At 36.8% G+C, this 26,015-nt stretch overlaps 1 protein-coding gene across 1 annotated transcript; it reads right to left on the bottom strand.

Moving 5' to 3' along the window:
- Positions 1 to 3,450: 3,450 nt before the first annotated feature.
- On the bottom strand, positions 3,451 to 26,015 carry LOC148055455 (neuronal regeneration-related protein-like). Its single transcript, XM_087760447.1, has 5 exons — positions 25,877 to 26,015; positions 25,725 to 25,772; positions 24,249 to 24,311; positions 8,387 to 8,464; positions 3,451 to 5,081 (listed from the first exon to the last, which is right to left on the bottom strand). Exons 3-5 carry the CDS (start codon positions 24,249 to 24,251, stop codon positions 4,950 to 4,952), a joined length of 213 nt encoding a protein of 70 aa, XP_087616573.1. The 5' UTR covers positions 24,252 to 24,311; positions 25,725 to 25,772; positions 25,877 to 26,015; the 3' UTR covers positions 3,451 to 4,949.

Raw genomic sequence — 26,015 nt, 5'->3', positions numbered from 1 at the left:
GGGGGAGTGAGCAAGCGTCTGTGTGGTGCATAGTTGCTGGCTGGGGTTAAACCATGACACACAGGGATGTTTTAGTTATTGCTGAACAGTGCTTACACAGCATTGAGGCCTTCTCTGCTTCTCAGACTGCCCCGCCAACAAGTAGGCTGGGGATGCATGAGAAGTTGGGAGGGGACACAGCCAGGACAGATGACCCCAACTGACCAAAGGGATATTCTATACCATATGACATCATGCTCAGCAATAAAAGCTGGTGGAAGACGGAGGAAGGGGGGACATTTGGAGTGATGGTGTTTGTCTTCCCAAGTAACTGTTATGCATGATGAAGGCCTGCTTTCCTGGAAATGGCTAAACACCTGCCTGCCGATGGGAAGTAGTGAATGGATTCCTTATTTGACTTTGCTTGTGTGTGCAGCATTTCCTTTCCTTATTTAATTTTTGTTATCTCAATTTTTGTTATTTCTCACTTTTACCTTTCCGATTCTCTTCCCCATCTTGCTCCATGGGGAGTGAGCAAGTGGCTGTGTGGTGCTCAGCTGCCTACCAGGGGTAGGCAGGCTGGAAAGCAGGGTGGAAGGTAGCTTTGCAGAAAAGGACCTGGGGGTCCTGGTGGACATCAAGTGGAACATGAGCCAGCAATGTGCCCTTGCTGCAAAGAAGGTGAATGGTACCCTGGGCTGCATTAGACAAAGTATTGCCAGCAGGTCTCCTTGGAGACATTCAAAAGCCATCTGGACATGGTCCTGGGCAGTTGGCTCTAGGTAGCCCTGCTTGAGCAGAGGGGTTTATCAAGATGACTTCCAGAGGTCCCTTCCAACCTCAGCCATTCTGTGACTCTGTGATTCTGTGATATGGTAGTACAGCTTTAATATTGGAAGTTTTTTGTGAATAAACTTGTCTACTTTAATTGGAGTCTAACTTTTGATTTAAAGCTGCTACTCTTCTTTTGTACAGGTTTTATATCCACACAGACATAATTTAGCTAACTTCCACTGAACAAGCTGATGAATATCAATCTTTTTTTTTTAAACCCATCTCCTTTTGATGTCCTTGGTGGTATAATTCCAATGTGTAATGGTTAGTCCTTGGTGGCATTATTCCAAGGTGTAATGGTTAATGTTTTCTTCATGCAGTAGTTAACCATGTTGTTTTTTCAGTACTGGAATTTAACTGATAATACTTGCAGTTCTGTCCTCCTTTTTACTTAAAATGTGGTGCTCAGTGCTAACAATAACTAGTTCCTAATTAGTGAGACACATTCACTGCCTTTTTTCAATTGTTTTCATCAGTTTTCCACCCATAGGAAGCCTCCTTGACAATCAGAGGAGCACTAATCTGCTCTGTTCCCCTCCCTTGCCCTACCACCACCTCCCTAGATCAACTTTTATACTTTGATTCTCAGATCCAGCTCAAGGTCTCTTTTTGGCATAGGGAAAAATAAATGTTACTATCCCAAGGATGAGAATAATATAACTTCTTTTGCCCTCATTCTTGATGCCACAAAGTTCAGTTGTGCTGTAGCTGCACTGGGCATACAGCTGGGAGAGATCAGTGGCATTTTGGGTTGCAGGGAGTGGGGAGATGATTGGGGCAGGCTTTTGGGAAAGCTATGAGATGGGCAAGTTTTGCATATGGAGATCTCCCTTCTCCACTAAACCTCCAACCCCTCAACCCATCTGATTTTACTCAACAGTAAGGGCCTGTCCCTTGGGACTTAATTTGCAGTATCTGCAAAGAAGGTGCCATTGGCCCAGGCCCCATGCCAGAGCACAGACTACTTGCCCCCTGCAATAAAGGGCAGCTAGGACTTCAGGATGCTTTTGAGCCCAGAGTCAGTTTTATACAACAGACAGGAGCAAACATGATTCACGTAGATAATATCGCAGACAATCCAAACTGGACAGTTTCTTTGCAACCATGTCTAATAATTATTTCATAGATCATTACAAGGAAGAAGACATATATGAAATTCTACGTGCATTCCTTTAAATGACCATACTGTGGGGTTTTTTTTAAGGTATGGTCCCTCTGTAACCCTTTTTTTTTTTTTTCCCCAAATCTTATGAAGCTGATGGTTCATACATGCTACAGCCACTATTGGTGATGCAATAGTATAGGTGACCTTTGAATGGTTAGGAGGCCTCTATCAATCATAATCAATCATTCTTGGCAAATTTCAGTGTCTGTAATTGTCGTGGTTTAACCCTGGCCAACAACTAAGCACCACACAGCCGCTCGCTCACTTCCCCCCTGGTGGGATGGGGAAGAGAATTGGAAGTGAGAAAACTTGCGGGTTGAGATAAAGACAGTTTAATAGGTAAAGCAAAAGCTGCGCATGCAAGCAAAGCAAAGCAAGGAATTCATTCACTACCCCCCATCGGCAGGTAGGTGTTTAGAGCCATCCTCAGGAAAGCAGGGCTCCATCACATGTAACGGTTACTTGGGAAGACAAATGCCATCACTCCGAACGTCCCCCCCTTCCTTCTTCTTCCCCACAGCTTTTATTGCTGAGCATGATGTCATATGGTATGGACTATCCCTTTGGTCAGTTGGGGTCAGCTGTCCCCGCTGTGTCCCCTCCCAACTTCTTGTGCACCCCCAGCCTACTTGCTGGTGGGGCAGTGTGAGAAACAGAAAAGGCCTTGATGCTGTGTAAGCACTGCTCAGCAATAACTAAAACATCATTGTGTTATCATCAACACCGTTTTCATCACAAATCCAAAACATAGCACCATACCAGCTAGTATGAAGAAAATTTAACTCTATCCCAGCCAAAACCAGTACAGACACAACCAAAGTCATCAAGCTAAACTCAATCGTGTGTAAATTCACTTAGTGGGATAAACACTCATGGCGTACGTAATTGCATTCATTTGGTCTCATGAATGGAAAACTTCAGCGGCAGATCTACATCTGCTGTTAATTGGCAGATCTCTGCCTGTGTTTTAAAAAAATGCTGCTAAATTTGTGTTCTATGCTAAAATGAAACCAATATGCATTCTAAACCTAACAAATGCAGATATTACTGATAAAATTGCTTTTGAGAGAGATGCGTATGTCAACATTCTCTAAAACTTACACATAATAGAAAAAAGACCTGTTAATTCAGTTTCTCTTATCAGGGATGGGAAATGAAATGTATTGTACTTGCCATGCATACAACCCCACAGTCTCCTCCTAGGATTACTAAAAGTGGCATCAAGTATCACATCTGACCCAGCTACTCAGAAATCTTAAAAGAGATAGCTCTGGCAGCTATCATTCCCCAGATCCAGATCTGGTATTTAGGTTATCTGAATAGCTATTGTTTAGCAGACAACAATTCAAAAGGAATCACCTTTGACATTACCAGATATTTCTGAAATAAATTCAGAAGTCATGTAAAGAACAGGTGCAAAGATATAGTAAAGAAGCCCTCCTTTTACAGTAAGAAAACAGAGACATCATAGCTACCTTTAGAGCTTGCATATTTATTGAACAAATCCTACTAAAATAGCTAAAATACATTGGGTACTTGTAGTGCATTATTAAAGACCACATTGTTACAAAAGCCTGCATTTTCAGTGGTATACAACTGCAACTATACATAAATGCTACAAATGCTGAATATTATTTTTTGTCCTATATACAGCACAGTAGATGTATCTAAAGTATTGGAAAATAAAATATACAAGAAGAGAGATATAGAAAGTGGGGAAAGGAAAGAAATCTAGGAAGTGCAGTGCATGCACTGGTATTTAACAGTCAGAAGCTAAACCAGAACAAAGCTTGCCCTGTAAAAGGAAGAGATAAAAGACAAGAGTTATCTAAAAAATTAAGGCAGGCTTTCAGACTGTGTCTAGCACAACAACATTCCATGAGTAGATGATACTATTTAGCTTTGTGTTTTGTATTGTTAGTTCTCTGGGAGCAAGAACAAAAAAGTAAAATCCACATGTTGACAGTACTTTGGAAATGTACCCTTTCCCCCTATTATCCTCTATTTTATGGATTTGAAGAAGACATTAAAACTTGTTCTTTCTTTCAAAAAGGCTTTAAAAACAGACAAAAAAAAACTAAAAGAAATTTTGAAAGTTATGAAAAATTATTGCTTGTCTTTCTCCAAGTTAGGTGGATAGGAATGAGAAAGGAAATTTTAAGTAAATTACAGTTTTGTGATTGCTCCCACTATAACTGCATGTTTGTGAGTGTACCCTGATAGGGAATCAGTTCCTTGCTTGTTCACTTTTAGTTACTCACCTACAGTACTGAATAAGAAAGCCACACTGAAGACACAAGTAAACAAATCAGTCCCATCTAAAGAACAACATTCAGAAAAACAAAGTACCAACACCTTCTCAGAACATGGAAATAAAAAAATAATACCATCAGAGCTACCTTGCCAAGGAGCATATTTAAAGTCCAAAATAGCACCATTCATCAGTGTCTCAAATCCCGTGGCAGCATCACAGTCACTTACCACAAGGAAACCATGAGTTTCATGCTACTTCTATACATCAAAAGAGTACATGGATAAAATATAGAGATATACAGACAATTGATGAAAATAAACTACTAGGATTGTTACATCTAAATGAAAAAAAAAGGGGGGGGGACTCTCAGCCTCTGCAAGAAGCAGTTAGGGATGGTGGAAACAGAGGGCAAGCAGTTTACCAGTTGCATGTGAGCCGTGGAGTTTGAATAGTGGAAGACGTTGCTGTGGTAGAACCAGGCCTGAAGGCCCACCTGTAATGTTTGTAAACATGGATTCACAGTGTGAAATTCTGAGAGCTTTCACTTGAGTCAGAATGTTAAAAACTATTTTTATGATACACATTTATTCCACTATTATTCTCTAAAGCAAGGCTCAGAGTCCCATAGTTTCTTCTTACGCTTGATGATTTACACAGAAACAATTCTTGATATATGACACCATGACCTCATCATACCCATAGAACCAAATGGAAGAGTTATGACTGAAAAGAGTAACGGTAATTGATTTTGGTGAAATCGTGTCCATAGCCATTTACTGGAGTCAGGAATGCCACTTTAGCCTCACTTTTCTTCTTGCGATTTACTTCCTTTGAGATAGGAAGATATCCCTGCAGAGAGGAAAAACAATATTAACTGTGCTTCTACAAAATCTGTCTGATGGGCTCCTCCTTCCTTTTTAACATCCTAAGGTTTTTATAGGCCTCTAACTGTAGTTTAGAAGTAAACACTTACTAAACATCATAGCTTTATCAACTGTAAATATTAGTGGCACAGGAAGGAAAACATTGTTTAGAAACTTGGCAAGCCTTGGAACATCTGAGGAAATGTCTTTACTTTGAGCTGAACAAGTGTGCCCTGGCAGCCAAAATACAAAAGACTTAAGACAACAAGCCCCCTCCACAGCTGAGCTGGGGAATTCGGCCATTTGTTGCAGCTGGGGAAGACCCCAACAATCCTATCAAAGCTACAGGGGAAGAAGCTATGGAGTGACAACCCTTTCCACAGCTCACCATCAGTTGTGCATGCTACGCTATTCCTCAAAATGATGTTTCTTGCTACCACCAAACCAAGCAATTTCTGTGCCCTTCACAAGAGCTGGGACAGCTCAGGCCTAAAACTGCACCTGCACATGTTGCACGTGCAGTTATTTTGGCATACAAATATGGACGATAACTAGCAATTATCCATTTTGCACAAATGAAGCACAAAACACAGTCACAGTGTCTCAATATCATGAATGCAAAACTCATGGCCACAAATCTACAGATGGCATTGAGCCCTTTAAAAATATAACTCAGTACTAATGTGAGTAGCCAAAAAATTAATGTTAATGGTATTATCTACCGATGAATTACTTTGCTTAATTGCTTTTTTTATATCCCAAGGTCCATTTTATGACTCCACTTGGCCTCCAACATGGAAAGTGTGTCTTAGTTATGAAAGATCGCCTCATTATTAAGAGAACCTTTCAGAGCTTAGACCTCTCACCTTTTAAACACCTTACTTCTTAAGCAGCTAGCATACACTAATAAGTGACTTTCCTACAATACTTCATTGAAAAGAGCAAGCATTTATCCTTTTCCTATTGGCACTCTAAAGGTACTGTAGTGTATTATCACAGTCTCTGGACAAGTAAAGAAATGGTGCCATGTTAGTTAGCTATCTCAGCTTTTGGTTAACCATACTTAAACATTCTGCCCCACTGGCTGAAGTCTATGCTTATTTAGCAAAGCACTTAAATATATGTTTTGGTTTAAGCATCAGTAGGAGGACTAAAGGCTAAGTGTGTGATCAAAATACTTTGTTGATGATATATCACAATGGGATCTTAAAAAAATTGTGTTTAACTAGTAATATGTTGGAAGTTGTTGAAAAAAATTTTAGTGACTGCACAAAGCATGTTCCCTCACAGAACTCCAGAAAATTCCATCCTTGTGATAATATCTTTTGCTTTTTTGTTGACTAAATTTGCTACTTGTGTATCATTACAGGATATGAAAAAAACCCCAGAAACTTACACATGCAAACAGGCACACCACACAGACCAAAGATCTGAGCAAATTTCCAAAAGCAGTGTTGGGCAGTTCATTTTCAGCTGTGAAAACAATCTCAGTCCTGAAATTCTGCCATACGATCAAAAAGTCCCATATGACCCTTCTAGGTCTGGAAATAAGTTGTCTTTAATAAATATATCATTTTATACTTGTTGGTTGCATCTTTTATATGAAATTAAGAGTTTTAAAAAATCTATTCTTTTATTTTATTCTTTCAGTAGTTCAACCTGTTTAACAATGAGTACATAAAACTGTTGAACTGAAGGACTGAGTACTTTTTGAAGTCTTCTTCAGCAGTTTACCCTGATTAATTTTATAAGCTTGGTGAAAAAACAGACACTCAGTTTCTGTTAAAGCTGGAAGCTGGATTGTGTGCAACTAATATTCAAGTTGCTTTTGAAACTCAATTATGAAAGAAAATTTGGAGCTAGTTCTAAAAACTGGTCCTCCTAAGCATATCTTTTGAAAAATTACCTAAAACCTAGAACAAATGCATGGAATTTAAAAAGCAGGAATCCAATCACTTTAAAGAAAAACATATAATATTTTTCTGACTAGTTCAGAAACCATTATCCCTTTTGATATACTTTTTCAAAGCTATGTACAACACTAAAACCATGGCTATTCATAAATCTGATATAATGCAGCATTGTTACTAACTATGCTGCACAGTTCACAGATTTATAGGAATAAATGTTTCAGGAGCAACTGTGTATAATGATGAATGACAACTCAGGAAAAACTGCTAACTTAAAAAGCGTGAATAAAAATCAACTAGTTAACACACAGTTGATTAGGAAATCCATTTAATATAAGTGTGACCATATATAGCACATTCATCTTAATCTAGCATTGCTATCAACCTATTTAGCTGAACTTCTGAAATATTTTAAATGTCAAGAATGACAGTTAATTTAAAACTAAGCATGCTCACATGACTCTGCAAATCTGGTACACACAAATGTAGCCTAGCTATGAATTTTAGGACTTTGTTTATAAAGAAAAAGTGTGGAAATTATAGTGTTATCCAGATCAAATAGCAAAATTTTGTTAACAGGGTTCTGCAGTCTAGAGAGTAAATGAAATTTAATCAAAACAGTTTTCCATGTACTCTTTCCTTTGCTTACCTGTCAATTTTTTTGCCAGATTTTGAGTCATTAATCAACAAGAATATGAGAATAAAACACACATGTTCTGTGGTTCTGAGTAACGGTTTTATTTTCCTATTCAAATTTCATGTCCAATTGGGGGTTTATGAAACCAGTTATGGTAACAGAACAAAACCTTATCAGTCTTGCCTGATATGCCACATCTTCTGCATTTATGTTAACAGGGTACTTACTCCTTGTCAAACTCAAATGAAGACTGCCATCTTTGTATGCTTGCTACTCAAGCAGAAACAAAAAACTTAACAAAAGAAAATAAAGAACAAATCACCCCTTCCCTCCTCCTGCATTATCATTGACTTTTTCCTCTATATTGCTACATGAGAATTACTAAAATCAAGCATTCAAAACTCAGATGTCAAGCTATTTAAAATCATGAGACAGGCTTAAGAAACATGAGCTTTTGAAAATTAGTATTTTTCTTTTTGGTATGTAAGCCAGAAAGAGTCCATGTTTTCTGCAAGCCTGAAGGCTAAAAACATCATTTTAAAATGAAAGCTGAAATCCTCACTTAATTGTCAAGGCTTTAAGAAAAACATAATATCATGAAACTTGTGATGGAATCATGAGAGCTGGCTACTCTCTTGAAGCAGTTATAAAATCTAATGAACTTTCACAGTGGGTTTTTTTAGAGAAAACTTTCATCTTAATAAACTGTTTGTTAGATGAAAGAAATTACATAAATAACTTTACCTTTGGAAATTCACCATTCCCCAGGCTGGTTGGAAAGAGTTTCTGGCTAACCCAAATCATTAACCTTGGTTGATAAACCTGTAGTGACATAAATACATATAATTTCTTACTAACAAAAAGATATCCATTAAATGCAATCAAATGGTATTCACATGACAGATCACATTACTAAAACTGAAAGTCTAATGTCAGTTGAGTTTGGCCCAGAGACCTAGAGCTGTGTTTTATGCTTAGTATACATTTTTTGAGTACCCATGACAACAAGATCTGTCTCTAGAGTATTTCAACTATACTGTATATGGCAATCATCTGCATTCAACAGGCTTTTTAAAAGAGTATAGGATGTATCTTTTTGTAATATGGCTTTTAGAATCTCTTTAAGAAAAATCTGTAATATGGCAGGATTTACACATATAAAAGGATGTCTGTTACTATTAAACTTATTTAGAACTTTGTGAGACCACATACACAACTACTCTCTTCTGCCTCCAACTCCTGTTATACAACATCCCTGGTAAAGGACATTACGGACTACTGTCTTATTGAGGGTCTGGAGGAAGAAAAACCAGGATGAACAACTCCCACAATACACTCCTGAATTACAGCTGTGCACAGCACCACTAGCAGCCATAATTCACTGGCAAGACTAATGAAGATTATTAACTTTGCTGACGACTGCAAGAGACAAGGGGAACACACCTTTTATAATCCTTTCACAGTGAACTACAAACTGAAACTTACTACTTTCTGAGGTCATTGAACATAGTTATAATCCTATGTTAGTACCTTATTTTTTTAGACATTAAAGGAATTCCAAAACAATATAAAGGACATGATAAAATAGCTGGCAGCAGGATTTAATGGTTATGGCACTGGCCTACAACTGCTCTGTGACAAAACGTACTATGCAACCACAGGAAAGATGATCTGGGCTGATACATTCTACCTGAGACACTAAGGAAAGAGCCCACTTTCCCTAGGTCTGCTCTGCAACCAAGAGACACTTACCCATCAGAAAAATGGGTAAGAAAGATCCAAAGCAGGCCACTGACTACAGTGGGAACCTAGAGTGAATAAATGCCAATTATGATGAATCTGAGCTGCAGATCTCCTGTGCTTCAGTTTCTCAGCTTCAGGATGGGGACTGGATTTCTCCATCTCACTCTCATTAAACACTGAAGTTCTCAGGTACAAGTTGCATATGACACTGAAGATTTTAAATTTATTTTCCTGCTGGGTCTGCCTACTGGGCCTTTGATTTGTGAATTAAACTCTTTCTGCGCAGTGGCTAAATGTCAAACTGTTTCAAGCTGAACTACTTTATAAGTTACACCCTTCAAACTTGTTTGTACTTTGGGACTCAGAATTTACCTTGTCACTTAAATTCCTGGTGAACTGGCTTTTATTCACCTGCTTGCCATTGTATCTACATTGAAACCAGAGAAATGTTTTCATTTTTGTGGAGTTGCATGTTGACGATTACTAGTCACAACTGGACTAGATGCATCTTGGAGAAATTATTAGAGGATTATTTAAATCATCTTTCCAAAGAAAATCCTGAACTCTACTGTAAATTAGGAAACAGAGGAGAGAAATTTAAAACACAGAGCCTAAGGTAGTGCCTATTCTGATAAACTCTCCTATGATTTTCCACAGTACAAAATGCAGAGCTGTCTACTGATTAAAGCATCAAATTTTATTTTATATTTTAGCTTACTATATGATCTCAAGCAAGTCAGTTAAGCTCTCTGGGTATGGCTGATATAGGGATAACTACTACACAGCACACGGTACTCTGTGAATTCATCAGTTAATGTTCACATTGAATCTTTGAGACACTCAAATGAAAGATACCAAGTAACCCCTAAACTCTCCTGTTATTTATAATCACTGATTACCCATCCTGCAATTATGCCTTCATTTTGTTGTTTAGTCATACCCTTTGTATGAAAATGCATGATATGAATCAGCAATAATGGTTCAGCTCTACCACAGGACATGCTCAAACCTGTGAGTATACAAAAATGCATATTTTCCTATAGAAGGAACAAATTAGCAACAGAATACAGTATTACTCATTATAATGAATATGAGCTTCTATATTTTCTGTGAAGTCTGAGATGGATTCAGGTTACCCTATAGACCTTGTCACCCCTATTAATAATTCAGTAGGAATAAAATAGGCACCTGGAGTTAAATGACAAAAAGGAGCATCTAGACTTGAATTCATCATAAGAACTTAGAGGGACTACAGTTTGAGAATGGGTTTTTGGGGTGGGGCAAGGAAAAGGTGTAAACTGTAAGATATACTAACAACTATGCTCCAGGGTTAAACAAAACAAACAAAAGAAAAAAAAAACCTAAATTATCTTTCACATTAATTTCCTCTATGGACAAAATATTCAGTTAATGTCCTACTTTTTTTAATAAGTTCTTCAAAAACATCTACTGTGGCCACCATTGGGAGATAATAATCACATGGACCTACTCCATGTGTAGTAACTGCTGTGCTATAACTGTATCTAAGTAAGTCCTTAACCAGGCAGCCAAAAGACTGTAATTACCTGCCTTTTGTACAATACTGAAAGGCTGGGTAATCATAGCTTGGATTTTGTCTAAATGAAGGAAGATTCTGTAATAGAAAAAAGATGCCAGTGCAGAAAAGTCCACTCAGGACTTACTACAGTCCACAAGGAAAAATAATTTAAAAAAGACATGTCTTGCCATGCCATGTCCTCTTTAAAATGAAGAAACTACTTAAATGTTCAGATATGCTGGTTACTAGGGTGTTCTAAAGACACAGTGAGGACTTTTAGTCAATTACAGCAGCTCAAAACAACTGATATTAATGTTTCATGATGAGCTATAATGAGCAAAAAATTGCAAAGCAATGTTCCATTACAGAGTAGGATGCAAGGCTTAAAATATTCCAGCTGTTAGCATGAAGCAAACACTTCTAGATAAATGCTTTCATTGATACACACCATATTTTCATTTTTTAGTATTTCCTGCATGATTATTATGAGAGCACAGGCTTGGATAAAAACAATTAACAAAAATAACAATATTGGAAAATAACAATAAATAACAAAAATAATCAGGATTCAAAAAAGAATTGGACAGATGGACTGAAAACTAAAGTACCTGCAAGTCTAGATAATGTATAAGAGCAGTATGCTGACTCAAACTGATAGCCTCAGTGTTTGATAATCATTAGTAAAAAAACAAGTTAGTAAACTTCATCCATAAGCTATTGGAGTGGATCACTCCTAAACATCTGACTAACAACATTATATGCCTTGGAAGCATTATTTTCTGGCAGAACATGTGATGTGATACACAAAAACATTCACTCCCATTTTAATAAGTCAGGGGAAAAGAAACCCACTGATCTGGTAAGTGCTGTGTGAGACTGTTCTGCAACAACAAAGCAGTTCTGCCTGAGAAATTGAGGCCAACTTCAAATAGGGAAGATGGTTTTAACTTTTTTAGCCTCCGTTTTCTTAAAAGTCTAAAAAAAAATCAAAATTAAGAATAAAAATCAGAAAAAGCAAAGGTAGAGGAAAATAAATGCCCAATTGATTTACCAGCTATTACAGCATCAGGACTGCAAAACTACTTACTGCTACTTTGTTCAAAATCGGAAGGATTTCTGAGAGTAGAGTCATCTTTTCTCTGTTCAACAAACCGAGAATCCTCTTTTTGCTATTGCAAGGGCTCTGTTTAACCAGCATTTCAAAACCCTAACACCTATCACAGTCTACAACTTCCTCAAGGGGGGCAGAGGAGGGGGAGGTGCTGATCTCCTCTCTCTGGTGACCAGCGATAGGATACGAGGAAATGGAATGAAGCTGCATCAGGGGAAGTTCAGATTGGACATTAGGAAAAGGTTCTTCATTGAGAGGGTGGTCGGTCACTGGAACAGGCTCCCCAGGGAAGTGGTCACGGCACCAAGCCTGTCAGAGTTCAAGGAGCATCTGGACTACGCTCTTAGTCATATGATTTAGTTTTAGGTAGTCCTGCGAGTTGGACTCGATGATCCTCATGGGTCCCTTCCAACTTGAGATATTCTATGATTCTATTCTTCCATTTTGAGCTACTGGTCCTCTCATAAAGATTCTTCCACTTTATGAGCAATAGAAAGAGAGCACAAAGTTTTGCCCTTCTTCAAAACTGATACGTAAAATAATTGTAAAAGAGCTGAACTAAATCTACTGTATCAGTCACAACAAAATGCTAAAGTTAATTTCTTGCTCCCCGTTCTTCATTCGTACACATCAAGAGCATCTTTCAAACAGTCAGATACATCCATCAGGAAAAAGAACAGACTTAAGATATCACAAATGTAGGTTTTTAGTACAATGAGCACACTCCTGTTAAGCATTTCCAAGGTTTTTATATTTAAGAAACAAAGAAAGCCCCCACAGTTACTTTTTCTATCTTTTTTTCTTTTCTTTTTACCATGACTGAATTCCTGTTCATCAAGTCTCATTCTGATATGCAGGAGTTCAATTGCACTGTAGTCTGGAATTCTGACCTACGAGCTTGACAAAGAAAACCAACTGCTCCAATTACAACAGAAACCACCTTTTGACAAGTTTCAGATAAGTTGTTTATCATGTAAACCAGTTCTTTGGAAAACGAAGGAACAAAAAACTGATGAAAAGTTCTCAAGAAATTCCTAGTTGCAAAGAAAAGGTCACCAACTCTAGTAATTCTTCACTAGCCTACTTAGAAAAAAAGCAAAAAAAAAGACAAGCTTTACTAGATGGATTAGTAGCTTAACAGCAGACACAAATGGCCATGTGCTGAGGAACAGATGAGTAAAATGATACATGTATGTGTTGAAGAGAAGGAAAGAAAGTGGCAGCACACTTCTTTCATGGCATGCTCTTCCCCTCTGCAGTGCACTAAAACTTCACTGATGCAGTTCTGAGGACTGATGACCCTGCGCTTCTGTAGCAGAACATAATCCAGAATGGAGAGATGTCTTCATACCATGCTCCTGTGGGGAAAAACCATATAGCTGGAAAAGAACACTGCTCCTCATTTCCATATCTACATTCATTTCAAGTAGTTAAGAGATTTTTTCATCACTGTTCCTCTGTTTCAGTGACGCAAATCAATGGTATTAAAGCTCCTAGAGAAAAGGTTGTAGATTTTTTCCTTTTTGGCTAGTCTCAGCATCACTGAAATTGTCTAGCAGATTTTCTTTCCCAGTTAAGTTGAGTCCTGATTCATTTTCTTGTTGCCTGCTAAGTGGAAACAGCTATTTCTTTGCAGTATCTTAAGTTTCTCAGTTACCGGCTGGTTTGAGCTGCAATGACTTTTCCCAGCATATAGTACTATCCACTTTTCAATCCTCCAAATGTGTCCTACTACAATAAAAAGTTCTATTTAAAACCAAGAGCCCACCATCACCATCCAGATGCACAAACAGAGCCTTCACTAAAAATCTTGTTTCACTGCTACTTGAATATCAGATAAATCATTCTGTTAAAAAACTAATTCATTTTAAACAAAATATTGGAAGAAAAACTTGTGCTAGAATCAATGCATGTTTTATCATTAACTTCAGTGCAAGAGGTAAAGTAGTGCTCCCATCTACAGTAGTTTATTTTTAACATTGTGAGAGGAACATTATGAAAGCACATTATTAACATCCACCATGTTCCAAACCTAGTGTGCAAGATTTAATACATATAGCAACTGTCAGCTGAATAGTTGCTGCTTCTCAGAGTTTAGTTAGATGGCAGTCTGCTCTCAATCAACTTTTGCCTTCTGAATCTTCTGGAGAGAGAAACACCAGTATAACATCAAGAGTGTTCATCATTACTCCGTATTTCAAAGACTAAGTCACAGAAGTTTTGATTCTTTATTATATTTAAGAAGCTGTAGTCACAATCAAGTGGGATGTTGCTATCTTGAAAGGCTATTTAGAAACAGGCTCAGTGAGGAGGCTTTCCCTATTAAACTAACAGAAACCACATGTTTCCCAAGTTAAAATGCAAACGTAATTAACCATTTAAAAACAATATGAACAACTGGTTTAGCAGGTGTGAGGTCTCCCGACTTTGCCAACTTGATTGCTTTTTTTGTGTGACTCTGCATCACAAGTCTGAGCCTCTGCTTGAGGTACAGCAAGTTATTTCAAAATAACCTGTCTTCACATTTTAAATATACTGTCAGGGTCGCTCTAGCAATCCTACTTTCCAGATTAGTGCCAGGAACATTAAAAAATTAGTGGAGAAAATAATTTAGCACTTGGTTTCTTCCACACAGCAGATAGATGTAGATAAATGGTTTGAGAGAATTGATGAAAAATAATACAATTGTTCTCTTCCTTTCTGGGATTGTTCTAAGTAGCCTACCTTTTTGGCTAGACTATACCTGCCATTACAGTAAGAATTAGTGCATGGCAGTATATTGGCAGGACATGGCAGAACAATTGCACACCTGAACTTCCACAGAATCAAAGAATCACAAAGAATGGTTGAGGCTGGAAGGGACCTCTGGAAGTCATCTGGTCCACCCCCCCACTCAAGCAGGGCCACGTAGAGCCAGTTGCCCAGGAATACGTCCAGACAGTTATGAGTATCTCCAAGGAGGGAGACTCCACAACCTCTCTGGACAACCTGTTTATGTTCAGACTGAACCTCCTGTGTTTCCGTTTGTGCCCATTGCCTCTTGTCCTGTCATCAGACACCACTGAAAACAGCCTGGCTCCATCTTCTTTGTACCCTCCCTTCAAGTATTTATATGCATTGATGAGATGCCCCCCGAGCCTTCTTTAGGCTAAACAGTCCCAGCTCTCTCAGCCTTTCCTCATAGGAGAGATGTTCCAGTCCCTTAATCATCTTCGTGGCCCTTTATTGGACTCTCTCCAGTATGTCCATGTCTTTCTTGTATTGGGGAGCTCAGAACTGGACACAGTACTCCCTTTGACTTCTGTGCATCAGCATGATTTGTTGGTTCTGCCTTTTCCTGGGCAAGATATTACTGTTGCTTTTTATTCCTCCCCATCTGATGACCCAGACTCACAACCACAAAGACATGAAAAAGCCTAAATGAGACAAGTAAGCTTTTTCTTGCATTCCCCTCTCCACACTCTAGATGAATTAGCAAGTTTATTCATTAGGGTTTTTTTGCAGTCCTTGTTCATCACATCCTCAATTTCTGTCAATTTCACAGAATAGGATGTCATCTGCTTCTTCTCTACATGACATAAGTAACTTCAGAAGTAATTTTCTTAGGTTTAAAATACAAATTGTTTCATATAAATCCATCTTCTTCCACAGTTTCTTTCTCCCTTCTTAAAGCTTGTATTCTTCAGGTGAAATTGAAGTGTCTGCTTCCATGTAGTCTCCTACCTTGGCTCATGTACATCAGCTTCTTCAAAGTACTCACTCCTGTTTTAATCCATAATATAATTTATAGTTTGCATCTTTTATATATGTATTTACAGCTTCCTATGACACGTATAAGAAAGTTATCTGAGTAACTGTACAAAATTGACTAAAAATACAGTTTTAAGACATGCGCTTTAATGTTGCAGAGCCCCTTGCTGCAGGAAAGGATACTGGTAGAGACTTAAGTGCTCAGAGTAGGCATGCTTTTCCACCAAGAGGTGTCTTAAGTGACTACTGGCCTCCAAAAGTGAGCAAGTATGGTATTGAGGAGGGCAAATACACAACCTAATCTAGCTTGAGTATAGTCAGCACATTCCTGCCAAATTCTTCAGCTGGTAAGAACTCCTCAACAGAAACTTCAGTTGTCTTCTGGCATACATGACTGAATGAGGATAGTTATAGATAACACTTTGTTCTTCCCTGGAGAGAAATCCTCCCTCCCCACACCACCTGAGTGTAATGCAATTTTCTGGCAGAGATCAATTTGCATTTTTCTGTACTAGTCAGGATGAATGTAGCTTGTGTGCTACAAGTGGTCTCAAGCTACTCATTTTCTACATTAAGCATGCAAAAACCATTGCAAAGCATTGTTAATATTTAACATGCATATGAAGAAAAAGAAATCAAGTGGTACATTGTGAACAGTCATAAATGCTCATCCAACTTCTGACTGAATTCATGAATTTAGCAAAGATACCCATTACTAGAGTATCGCACTCCTTGGAAGGAAAAGAATTGCAAATATTTTTCCAAAATAATAAGAAGATAGAAATGTATATTATATGAAAAGTTCCATTAACCAATAAAACAAACACAGAATCGCAGAATAGATGAGGTTGGAAGGGACCTCTGGAGGTCATCTTGACAAACCCCTCTGCTCAAGCAGGGCAACCTAGAGCCAGTTGCCCAGGACCGTGTCTAGACAGTTTCTGAATATCTCCAAGAAGGGAGACTCCACAACCTCCCTGGGCAACCTGTTCCAGTGCTCAGTCACCCTCACAGTAAAAAAGGGTTTCCTGATGCTAAGATGGAACCTCCTGTGTTTCAGTTTGTGCCCATTACCTCTTGTCCTGTCATCAGACACCACTGAAAACAGCCTGGCGCCGTCTTCTTTGTACCCTCCCTTCAGGTATTTATATGCATTGATGAGATGCCCCCTGAGCCTTCTCTAGGCTAAACAGTCCCAGCTCTCTCAGCCTTTCCTCATATGTGAGGTGCTCCAGTCCCTTAATTATCTTTGTGGCCCTTTGCTGGACTCTCTCCAGTATGTCCACATCTCTCCTCTACTGGGGACCCCAGAACTGGACACAGTCCTCCAGGTGTGGCCTCACCAGTGCTGAATAAAAGGGAATGATCACTTCCCTCGACCTGCTGGCAATACTTTGTCTAATGCAGCCAACTGTCTAATGCAAACAACTGTGAACTACTTTATTCCACCAATAAATTTCAGTGTATGGACTCTAAAACTATAAAATATTACAAAAATCAAAATACAAATAAGCCAAATTCAAAACCCAGTGTGACCCAACACCTTTTTGTCTTAATTTCATTTGCCTGTGTACTACAATGGCAACTTATTTTACTTAAGATATTAACATATACACACAGAAAAACAATTATAACAGGCCTGAGTATTAAAACAATATTTAAGTTTTCAGTCAATTACTTGTGAGTTCATCATTCGCTCTTCAAGCACAATCAGGTAATGAAATGTTTAATTAGTAACTATTTGCATTTACACTTAATGGTAACTGCAGAAGCAGATGCAGAACCAAGTCTCTTGTGACAAAGTCAGGTGAACACAGAGTATGGCAGCAAAATTCAGGACCAAAGGCTGCATGCTCAAGTTCTTAGGTAGTTTCATACTCAAGACCGACAAATTACTGGGTGCAACAGAGGAGGAAGAAAAAGCACTGTCAAAGTAGCCATAGGCTGACCAAAAGTCTATTTAGCTCAGTATCCTCACTCCATTAAGTTTTGTTCCTAAAACTGGCAAGAACAGTGGCCAGTAGTAGAATCCCAAAGAAAAAGTAAGAACAGAGAAAACCCAGACTAACACTTCTCCTGTATGCTCTCCCAGTTCTGTACTTCCAGTCTTGGGGTATACAAAACATATACACCAAGCTAAATTGCAAAGTATGTTTCATTTTTTTCTGTTTTATTTCCTATAAATTTTCTAAATTAATAGCCTGAATAGTGTAACTTGCATAAGGATTAATACACTGTTTTTGATTAAAACTTTTGTGTTTTTTTTAAATTTTGTTTAAATTTCTCACACATACCAAAGACGACTAGAAATCCACACTGATGATGTTCTCTAAGTGGCAGCAAGCACACTGCCTCTGATGACTACTTTCCTGCAGAGCCCAGCAGTTAGTCTTACCCCTCATGGGATACCAACCTCTTGCCCAATCAGCATATTTCAGGCAAGTATTAAAGGCCCCAGTGGTACTCTTGGAAATGAGAGATGGAACCACAGCCAGTACTTACCACACTAAAAGAGATGTAATGGCCACAGCTGATGATATTATAATGGGTGCTTGAAAGCATTATGGTACATTTACCTGCACAGTCACCATATTACCATTATCTACCATCATTTAATGCATACTGCTTTACTGTTACTCAAAATATAAAAGCACAATCTAAATGGTATCATATATATTATGCATGTTGTAAATAATAAAATACTTACGGATTCTGGAATTTATCTAATCAGGTGACATAAAGGAAAATAACTTTGCCTAGCAAGTATTATTTTGTTTCTGTTCTTGTTGCTTTATTTAACTACTTAGCTGAGAAATTAATGGTAAGAAAATTTACCAATATTTCCAGAGGATTTTTTCTGCCAGCAATAATAGAGTTATTTACTTGTACCCTTTAATGTTGGAAGATTTGTCACAGATATATTCTTGTCAAAATAAAGAAAGATTTATTCCTCTCTAACTTAATCTTTTTGAGTAGCTGTATGATGGCAATGTGTGCTTTCTGAACATCAATGTTTTAAGAATTTAAGAATTCTTTCTGATAATGTGCATATTAAGCCAAGGCTTATACTACCTTAAGTGAGAATATACAAATTTCTTTGAACTCTTTTTTAACATATATCCCACAAGTGTGTGCTATGCAAGTAGACATCAAGAAGGTTACATTTCGCAAAATTAATCCAGAAACATTTCTTCTTGCAGGATGAAAAAAATGTTACATATTTTGAAGGTGGTTTTTTTAATGCAGTATTTACAGAAGGAAACATCAGCAACCCACACAGGAACATCTACATAGGGATTCGTTCAGTAGCGCTACAGTGAATTTGCCAGATCAGAAGCCTAAATTGAATGTCATGTAATATTCAAACAATGATTCATAGTATCATTCCACATTAAACATTTGAAAAGAACATTTTTGCACCTTTACAGATTGCACCCTCAACCAATAGGGTTTAATAAAGTATCAGAGTGAAAAAATCTTTGAAATAAAAGGAAAATACAAACATTTAAAAATATTTTATTAAAATATCCTGTCCCAGTCAATGATACTAACTGAATTATTTTTATGAGGTTGTTCTAGGACTGTTAGGTGTAGTCTTTCTTTCTTCAGGCATACACACAATGCTCAGAGCTCAGGTGCGGGGCAGCAGTATTATGATGCAAAAAATTTGTTTATTGGTGAAAGCTTTTGCTCCCAACACTTGAAAAGCAGTGTCATGACTGCGTACTATTACAAGTTGTATATGAATTCTTATTTCTGATTTTTCAAGATTTCAGCCTTTGTGAAAAAGGTTCAATAAAGATTTGTCCTGGAAAAAGACAAAGTATTATTTAAATCTCCAATTCCATGTGTCAACACTGTCCTGTTCAGATACAGTATGCTGGTGCACAATTCTAAAATGTTAGCATCTGGAGTGTGCATGTTTGTGACTGTGTAGACTCTTGTATATATAGCTACTTTGCTTTTAAATGTGCATATGAATTCTACCACAGAAATACCCACAGTATCTGCTTTGGACAATGACCTTTTTTTTAAACTCTACTTCAAATTGTTCTAGCCATAATCGGTGCTTTTTCTACACAATTGAACAGCTGAATTAGCAAAAGTATTGCAAAAAGTGAGCTTTTATTTCTGCTTATTTATTTTGTAAGTTGGGAAGGCCTTAATTCTCCCTAAGTTTTCAGTAATCAAGTATTGTAGGACAAATTGCATCAAATATATTCTTCACGTACAATACATAAGCACACTAAAAAAGCACAATATACACCTTCAGATGGCCAAAACTGCTTAACTGTCATACCTCTCAGTAACTTCTCTTGACCAAATTCTGCCCATGGCTACGTATAAACAGAAAAGCATCTGATATATTCCTAAAGCTCCTATACAGTTTTGAACTACCATAAAGGAGAATTCAATTCCAGTTCCGGACTCAGTAATAATCAACAAAGTAGTATAAGTTTTCGCATGCCAGAACCAGGAGTTACATTTGTCCGGTGTTTTATCTAGTATTAGGTTGGACTTAATGCCTCATCCTAGTATCGCATTCTTCTTATTCCTCAGACCATATAAAAGGTACGTAACAATGTTTGCCTCTGTCAGACCAATCCCAGACTCCGGTTTCCATAGATTATCCTAAAGCTATGAACAGTTGTTCCAACTAAAATGAAGTCATTTTATAGACACAGAAAATTACAGAATGTGTAAAAGTATTTGCAGATAACCCACTGGAAAAAGGATCTTAAATGGGTAAGTTGGGATGAAATCTTAAATATAAGCTCTCTCATATACATATCTTCAATTAACTTAAATGATGTTATACGTTTCCTTATGAACTGCAAAAAAGAAATGGGATGATGATTTTTTCCCTTTATCCAAATGCAGGTTGTCATTTCTTTCTCTGACTTAATGAAAAAAAAAAAACCAACAACTTTCCCCCAATTGTCTTTCTTTCCAAGAGGCCACCATCCCATTTTTCTCTTTTTTTTCAATTATAAAATGCAGAGAATGCAAATGATAAAATAACCTCATAACTGATCCAGTTCAGACAAGGATACACTACAGGAAATGTTCAACCCAAATGACCTCCCTTTAGGGTCTTCTGCTTTGGGATGATGTAGCTATACTGTACAATACCTAGCCTCTGAGATTCCACAGCACTAGTGCTTTAGAAGGAAGCCATCTAATCATGGTAAGTCAGAAGTAAAATAATGAGCTGCTCTAGAATATTTTTTTCTTTATTTTCAGGTAGGTCAAAATTAAATTGTAAGGGATGTATCTGTTTACTGATACATGCTTTTATTAGTTAGTGATAAACCTGCCATTTAAAGTCCTTAGCACCTGTACTGCAAACTCTTAGTATTAAACTTGAAGTCCAGAAATGAACTGCAATGGGAACAGGGGGAAAAGGACACACTGGAGTGCTTTAAAAGAAAACAAACATCACTTTGTTTTTAAAGAAAGAAATCAAACAGGCCTTTTATACAGTTCACAAAGCGTTTACCTTAAAAAAAAAAGTCTTTCCTGATTTTGCTAAAAGTCGTCTTGGAGGTCACAGAAAACTTTGTACATTATGACATAGAGCACTTTCCAGGAAGGTGGTATACTGAAATTCTAACATTTTAAATAACTAAAAAAAAATGTTTTAAAAAAAATCATCTCAGGACTTTATAGATTGAAAAGAAATATAAAAGTTTCCTTCTTTCTTCAGGGGTCACTCTGTAAGCAAATAAATTTTACACAATTAAGGACAGATCCTTAAATGTCAGATGTTCTTGTGTAAGATGGCTCAAAATGTCCATGAGTTAAAATTGTCAGAACAATACAAAGTACACCCTTTTCCCTTTTTATTTGTCTTTAAAATATTGATTATGTTAATACTATACAGCTCCAAGAAAGATTTATTAACCAGGTATGAGTAAATCATAATTCTAAATCTAGGAAAAAGAAAAGCAGCACTGAAAACTAACCTTCTATGGTGCTCATTTTTACTTGTAAGGATTTTAAGAAATACTTTATGGAATAAAAACATTAAGAAACTGAGAAGTTAAAACAGTGGAGTTAAACCAAGTATTAATTTGTTCTCACTCAACAAGCTTATTCTAGCCACTTTAAATTTTACTGTAAGTGTAACTAAATAATTAATGTACCTTCAGTTTAGCAAAGGAAATAGTTTGATTTTTTCCCTTTATAAAGTTTAGTTCAGCCTGGTGAAATGTAACAGCTAAATTCTCAATGACCAGTGAAAGCAGAATACAGCCTTTGCATATGTTATATTTTAAAAAAGTAAAAACTTTGGCAATTATGTATTTCAGTGTACAAAGTGTTGATTACTTAAATATACAAAGAAGAATTTTTCCTGCAAATTAGAATGGCCAAGGAGACACTTGGAATAAATACAAGAACTATGCCAAAGAAAGACAAGTGTGTCCACTACTGCAAAGAAAGTATGTCAGTAGTCTGACTTCATTATATTTAGTATTATTGTGCCAAAAATGGTGGTAGGGGAAGAGAATCTGCCAAGTCTCATATTTTAAGCAACCTTGTAAACTGGGGCAAAATCTAGTCTTTCTTAGATTGAAATTCTGATCAACAATCACATTTGGATACTTTTAAGTTGTATTTTATGTTCTGGCCTGGAGGCTGGCTTTTCAAAAGCAAGGTTCCTGTAGCAGTCAGTGAAATCAGTTTTGTAAAGTCAGCCTCCAGGCCAGAACATAAAATACAACTTAAAAGTATCCAAATGCAGAAAATCAAATGTAATTACCCATTTATTTAGTTTTCCTGTTGTTAGTTCTGCAGTGTAACATAAATTAAAATTTCATTTGGTTGTTTTTGAAAAGTTTTCTATTTGTTGTGAAAATCCCTAATTCCACTTTTTTTGTGATTGTTGATCAGATTATCAATCTAAGAACCATCTGCTGGTAAAAATCGATGTCTATTTTATGCCTAACAAAACCTGAAATAATATTTAATTCCATAGATTGTCATATATTGCACATAACAGCCTGCATACCATCTCAAAATGTGGGCTCATTGTCACTTTGGTGTTGGTAGGAAAAGTTTCCTTATCCAATATTCCACAGTTGTGTGAACAAAATATATTTTAACATGATTTCTATTCACAGTGAATAGAAAAACAGAATCAAAAAATCAGAATAGAAAATTTAAGTGAATCGTTTCCCTTTTAATACCCCACCCCCAACTATTCATTTATATATGGATGAGCAAAGCATTTTGGTAAAAGTAGATTCCAAAATAGACTAAAACTCCAGAATTTGCAAGTTTATTTTTGCAGATAGGAATGCTATAAAACAAGGAGCCAAACAGAAAAAAAGCTATATAATAGATTACATATTTTTTTATTTTAAACATTCTTTGCTTCATCCCCCTCCCCCAAGTCAAAACAACTCCAAAGACTGAGAAAATTATAATAATTTATGCAATTAATTTAACCCCACCTTTATAAGACTATGTCCTTGAGAGCCTCACACTTTGGAAAATATTTTGTGCTAATGCACACCCTATGCAATGCTACTTCAGACAAACTGTTGCCCCTGTAGAAATTAGCAGATTTTTGACTATGAAAGTAGTATGATGTAGCACCCAAAATATATCACATTTATGTGAATATATGTATTCAGACATACTACAGTAATAGTTACATCTTCAATCAAGAACGTTATATGACTACAGAGCATCTAATCTACCTAATTCTGCTTACCTTACATACCCTTTTCATAAAAAAATATTTTCTTTGTTCTGCTGACTAAGACATAACCATTCTCGGAGAATACCATATATAGAGAATGTTTAGATGTATAATATGTTTCATTGTTAAAATTAGGTATTCATCAGCAGTAGAAGCTCATAGTATAAAAAATGGGCCAGCAAACCAGTAAAAATATAAACATAATTAGTAGTGAAGGAAATTAATAACTGCTGCAATACTGTTCAATAAATACATTCCAACTAAGTGTTTATAAGTTCAGTTAGGCTGAGGCCTATCCTTTTTTTCTGGAACAGATTCCTACCACAAAGAAAGGCTATCCTTCTGAAAAATGTATTAAATAATAAGAAAAATTAATTGGCATCTTATTTACTTCCCTGACAGAATAACATTAAATCTGTTTCATTTACTAAATGCAATGACTTATTTCTTCTTTTTTTGGGGGAAGGTGGAGGTGAAATTATTGGATATTGCTTTGTCTGTATGTATTCCTACATGTGTTATGTGTATTTTTCATACTTTGCTAAATACTTTTCATTTTTTAAATAAGCTAATTAAATAAGCTTTACTGCACAAAGAAGGATTTCAGTTTTTTATTCAAAAAACTCAGGAAAATAAAAGATCCAACATATGGAGGTTTCCAGAGTACATCAATCATTGTATGGCAAATCCCTGTAATCTCAAAAAGTATGTTTTATGTGGGTCATATTTATAAATGGTCATATTTATAAACTCTTACCATTTTTAGATTCTGTTAAGTCTTTGGATTGCAGTTTCTCTCAAGTAGCACAAGGAGAACAATCTGAAAGTAATTAAAAACAAAAAGAAAAAAACATGTAATTCCAAGCGTCACAACATTTTAAAGGCTTTTTGCCAGTATAATAGTGAATGAGCCAAGTATAAGCTTCAGTGATTAAGATTAAAGTCATGCAAATTATTCTAACCAGATCTTCTGTCATGCTTATCTGCACTTCAGTGGTCTGTAGGCTTAAATACAGGACAAAGGAATCCCTGGTACCTGGATTTGCAAACCCCTATGCTATTCTTAGCAGTTCGTACCTCTCTTAAGAACGCTATACCTAATGGTTAACAGACTTAAAAATCACCCAAGTGGACAAAAATCCATCATCCTATACTTACCGTAAAGGTGGTCCATTGTTCCCAGGCATACTACAAAGTGTTGGGGGTTTTGCAATTAAGAAACAAGTATAATAGTGTCAGGCTTTCACAATGCAATGGCCCAGAGAGTAGGCATTTTTGGAAATGACACTGCATTACATAACATACAGTTTTCTCTCCCTTTATTCCACACATACACACTCCGACTTTAAATAGGGAGGGGAACAAAAAAAAAGAGTAGGTGCTATCTCATTTAAATGGCACCTTAAATTACTACTCTCTTAATTGACTGTATTTGTAGCATAACTCCTTTATTAATTTTTGTCACTATATGAAAACTAAAGTTCTCTTCTACTGATTATATATTTCTTACCTATAGTGTGTATGTATGAAATGTAATTAGGTATGAGTCATATATTTACATACAAACACATACAGATTGTATATAAAATTGCAAACATATCTATAGATGTACACAGAAACATTTGGAAGAAAGCACATCACTAAATGTACACCAAAATGCATTTGTTTTGTTTTTTTCAAAAGAACCACCCAAAATTTAACTGCTGCATATGCAAAAATGCAGAAAGCTTTCTAAAAATAAGCCCCAGCAGCCTGAGAGGAATCCAGTGACAGGGCAGAGAAGAGGGAGATTTGTTTTACAAGGGAGAAGAAGAGATGGAAAACCAATCTGAGAACCTTTCATGCATGCTAAGAAAGCAAAGTGCATTATGTTCAAAAATGCGTTTTGGTGTTTTTGAATTGCGAGAGTGGAAAAAAAATCCCAACAGATTTAGAAAACCACTTCGCATCTTCCCTTGAATGCGCGCAGAAAACCACCCAGCCTAGAAATCCAGCCTTAAAGGATAAAGACAAACAGTTAAATATATATACTGCACGTTTCTCATCTTCTTTAAGAAAGCCTATTTGAAAATGTGCACTGAAGGGCGGGGGGTGGGGGGAAGTCTAGCTGCAGCAAAGTCGATCTAAGAGTGAAAGGAAAGGAAAAGAAACAAAGAAAAAGAATTAATTAAAAAAAAACATACACACAAAAACCGCTCAAACACAAATGTGGATTGGAATTGCATATACTTACAGAAAAAAGCCCCAGCTCCCTGCTCACTTTCTGTCCTTTCTATATGATCTGAAACACCAATGTGGATTAAAAAAAGGGCAGCATGCTACAGAATAGAATTTATAGTTGGGGGAGTGGAGAGAGGGTAGGGGGTGTGGGAACAATGACTGCACCTCTTCCAAAGCGCAGCCTTCAAGAAAAAAAGAAAAAGGGGTGGAGGTGACTGGAGGAAAGTCTCTCTCCCTCTCTCTCAGGATGGGTTTTGGCTGCCAGTGCTGGTTATATTGAACAATGAGCTAATTCTGATGGTAG

Source organism: Nipponia nippon, unplaced genomic scaffold, assembly GCF_047370975.1.
Source record: "Nipponia nippon isolate SJK-2023a ecotype South Korea unplaced genomic scaffold, ASM4737097v1 scaffold_22, whole genome shotgun sequence".
Classification (NCBI taxonomy): domain Eukaryota; kingdom Metazoa; phylum Chordata; class Aves; order Pelecaniformes; family Threskiornithidae; genus Nipponia; species Nipponia nippon.
The sequence above is the reverse complement of the archived record's forward strand: the minus strand, read 5'-3'. Positions and strand labels throughout refer to the sequence as shown.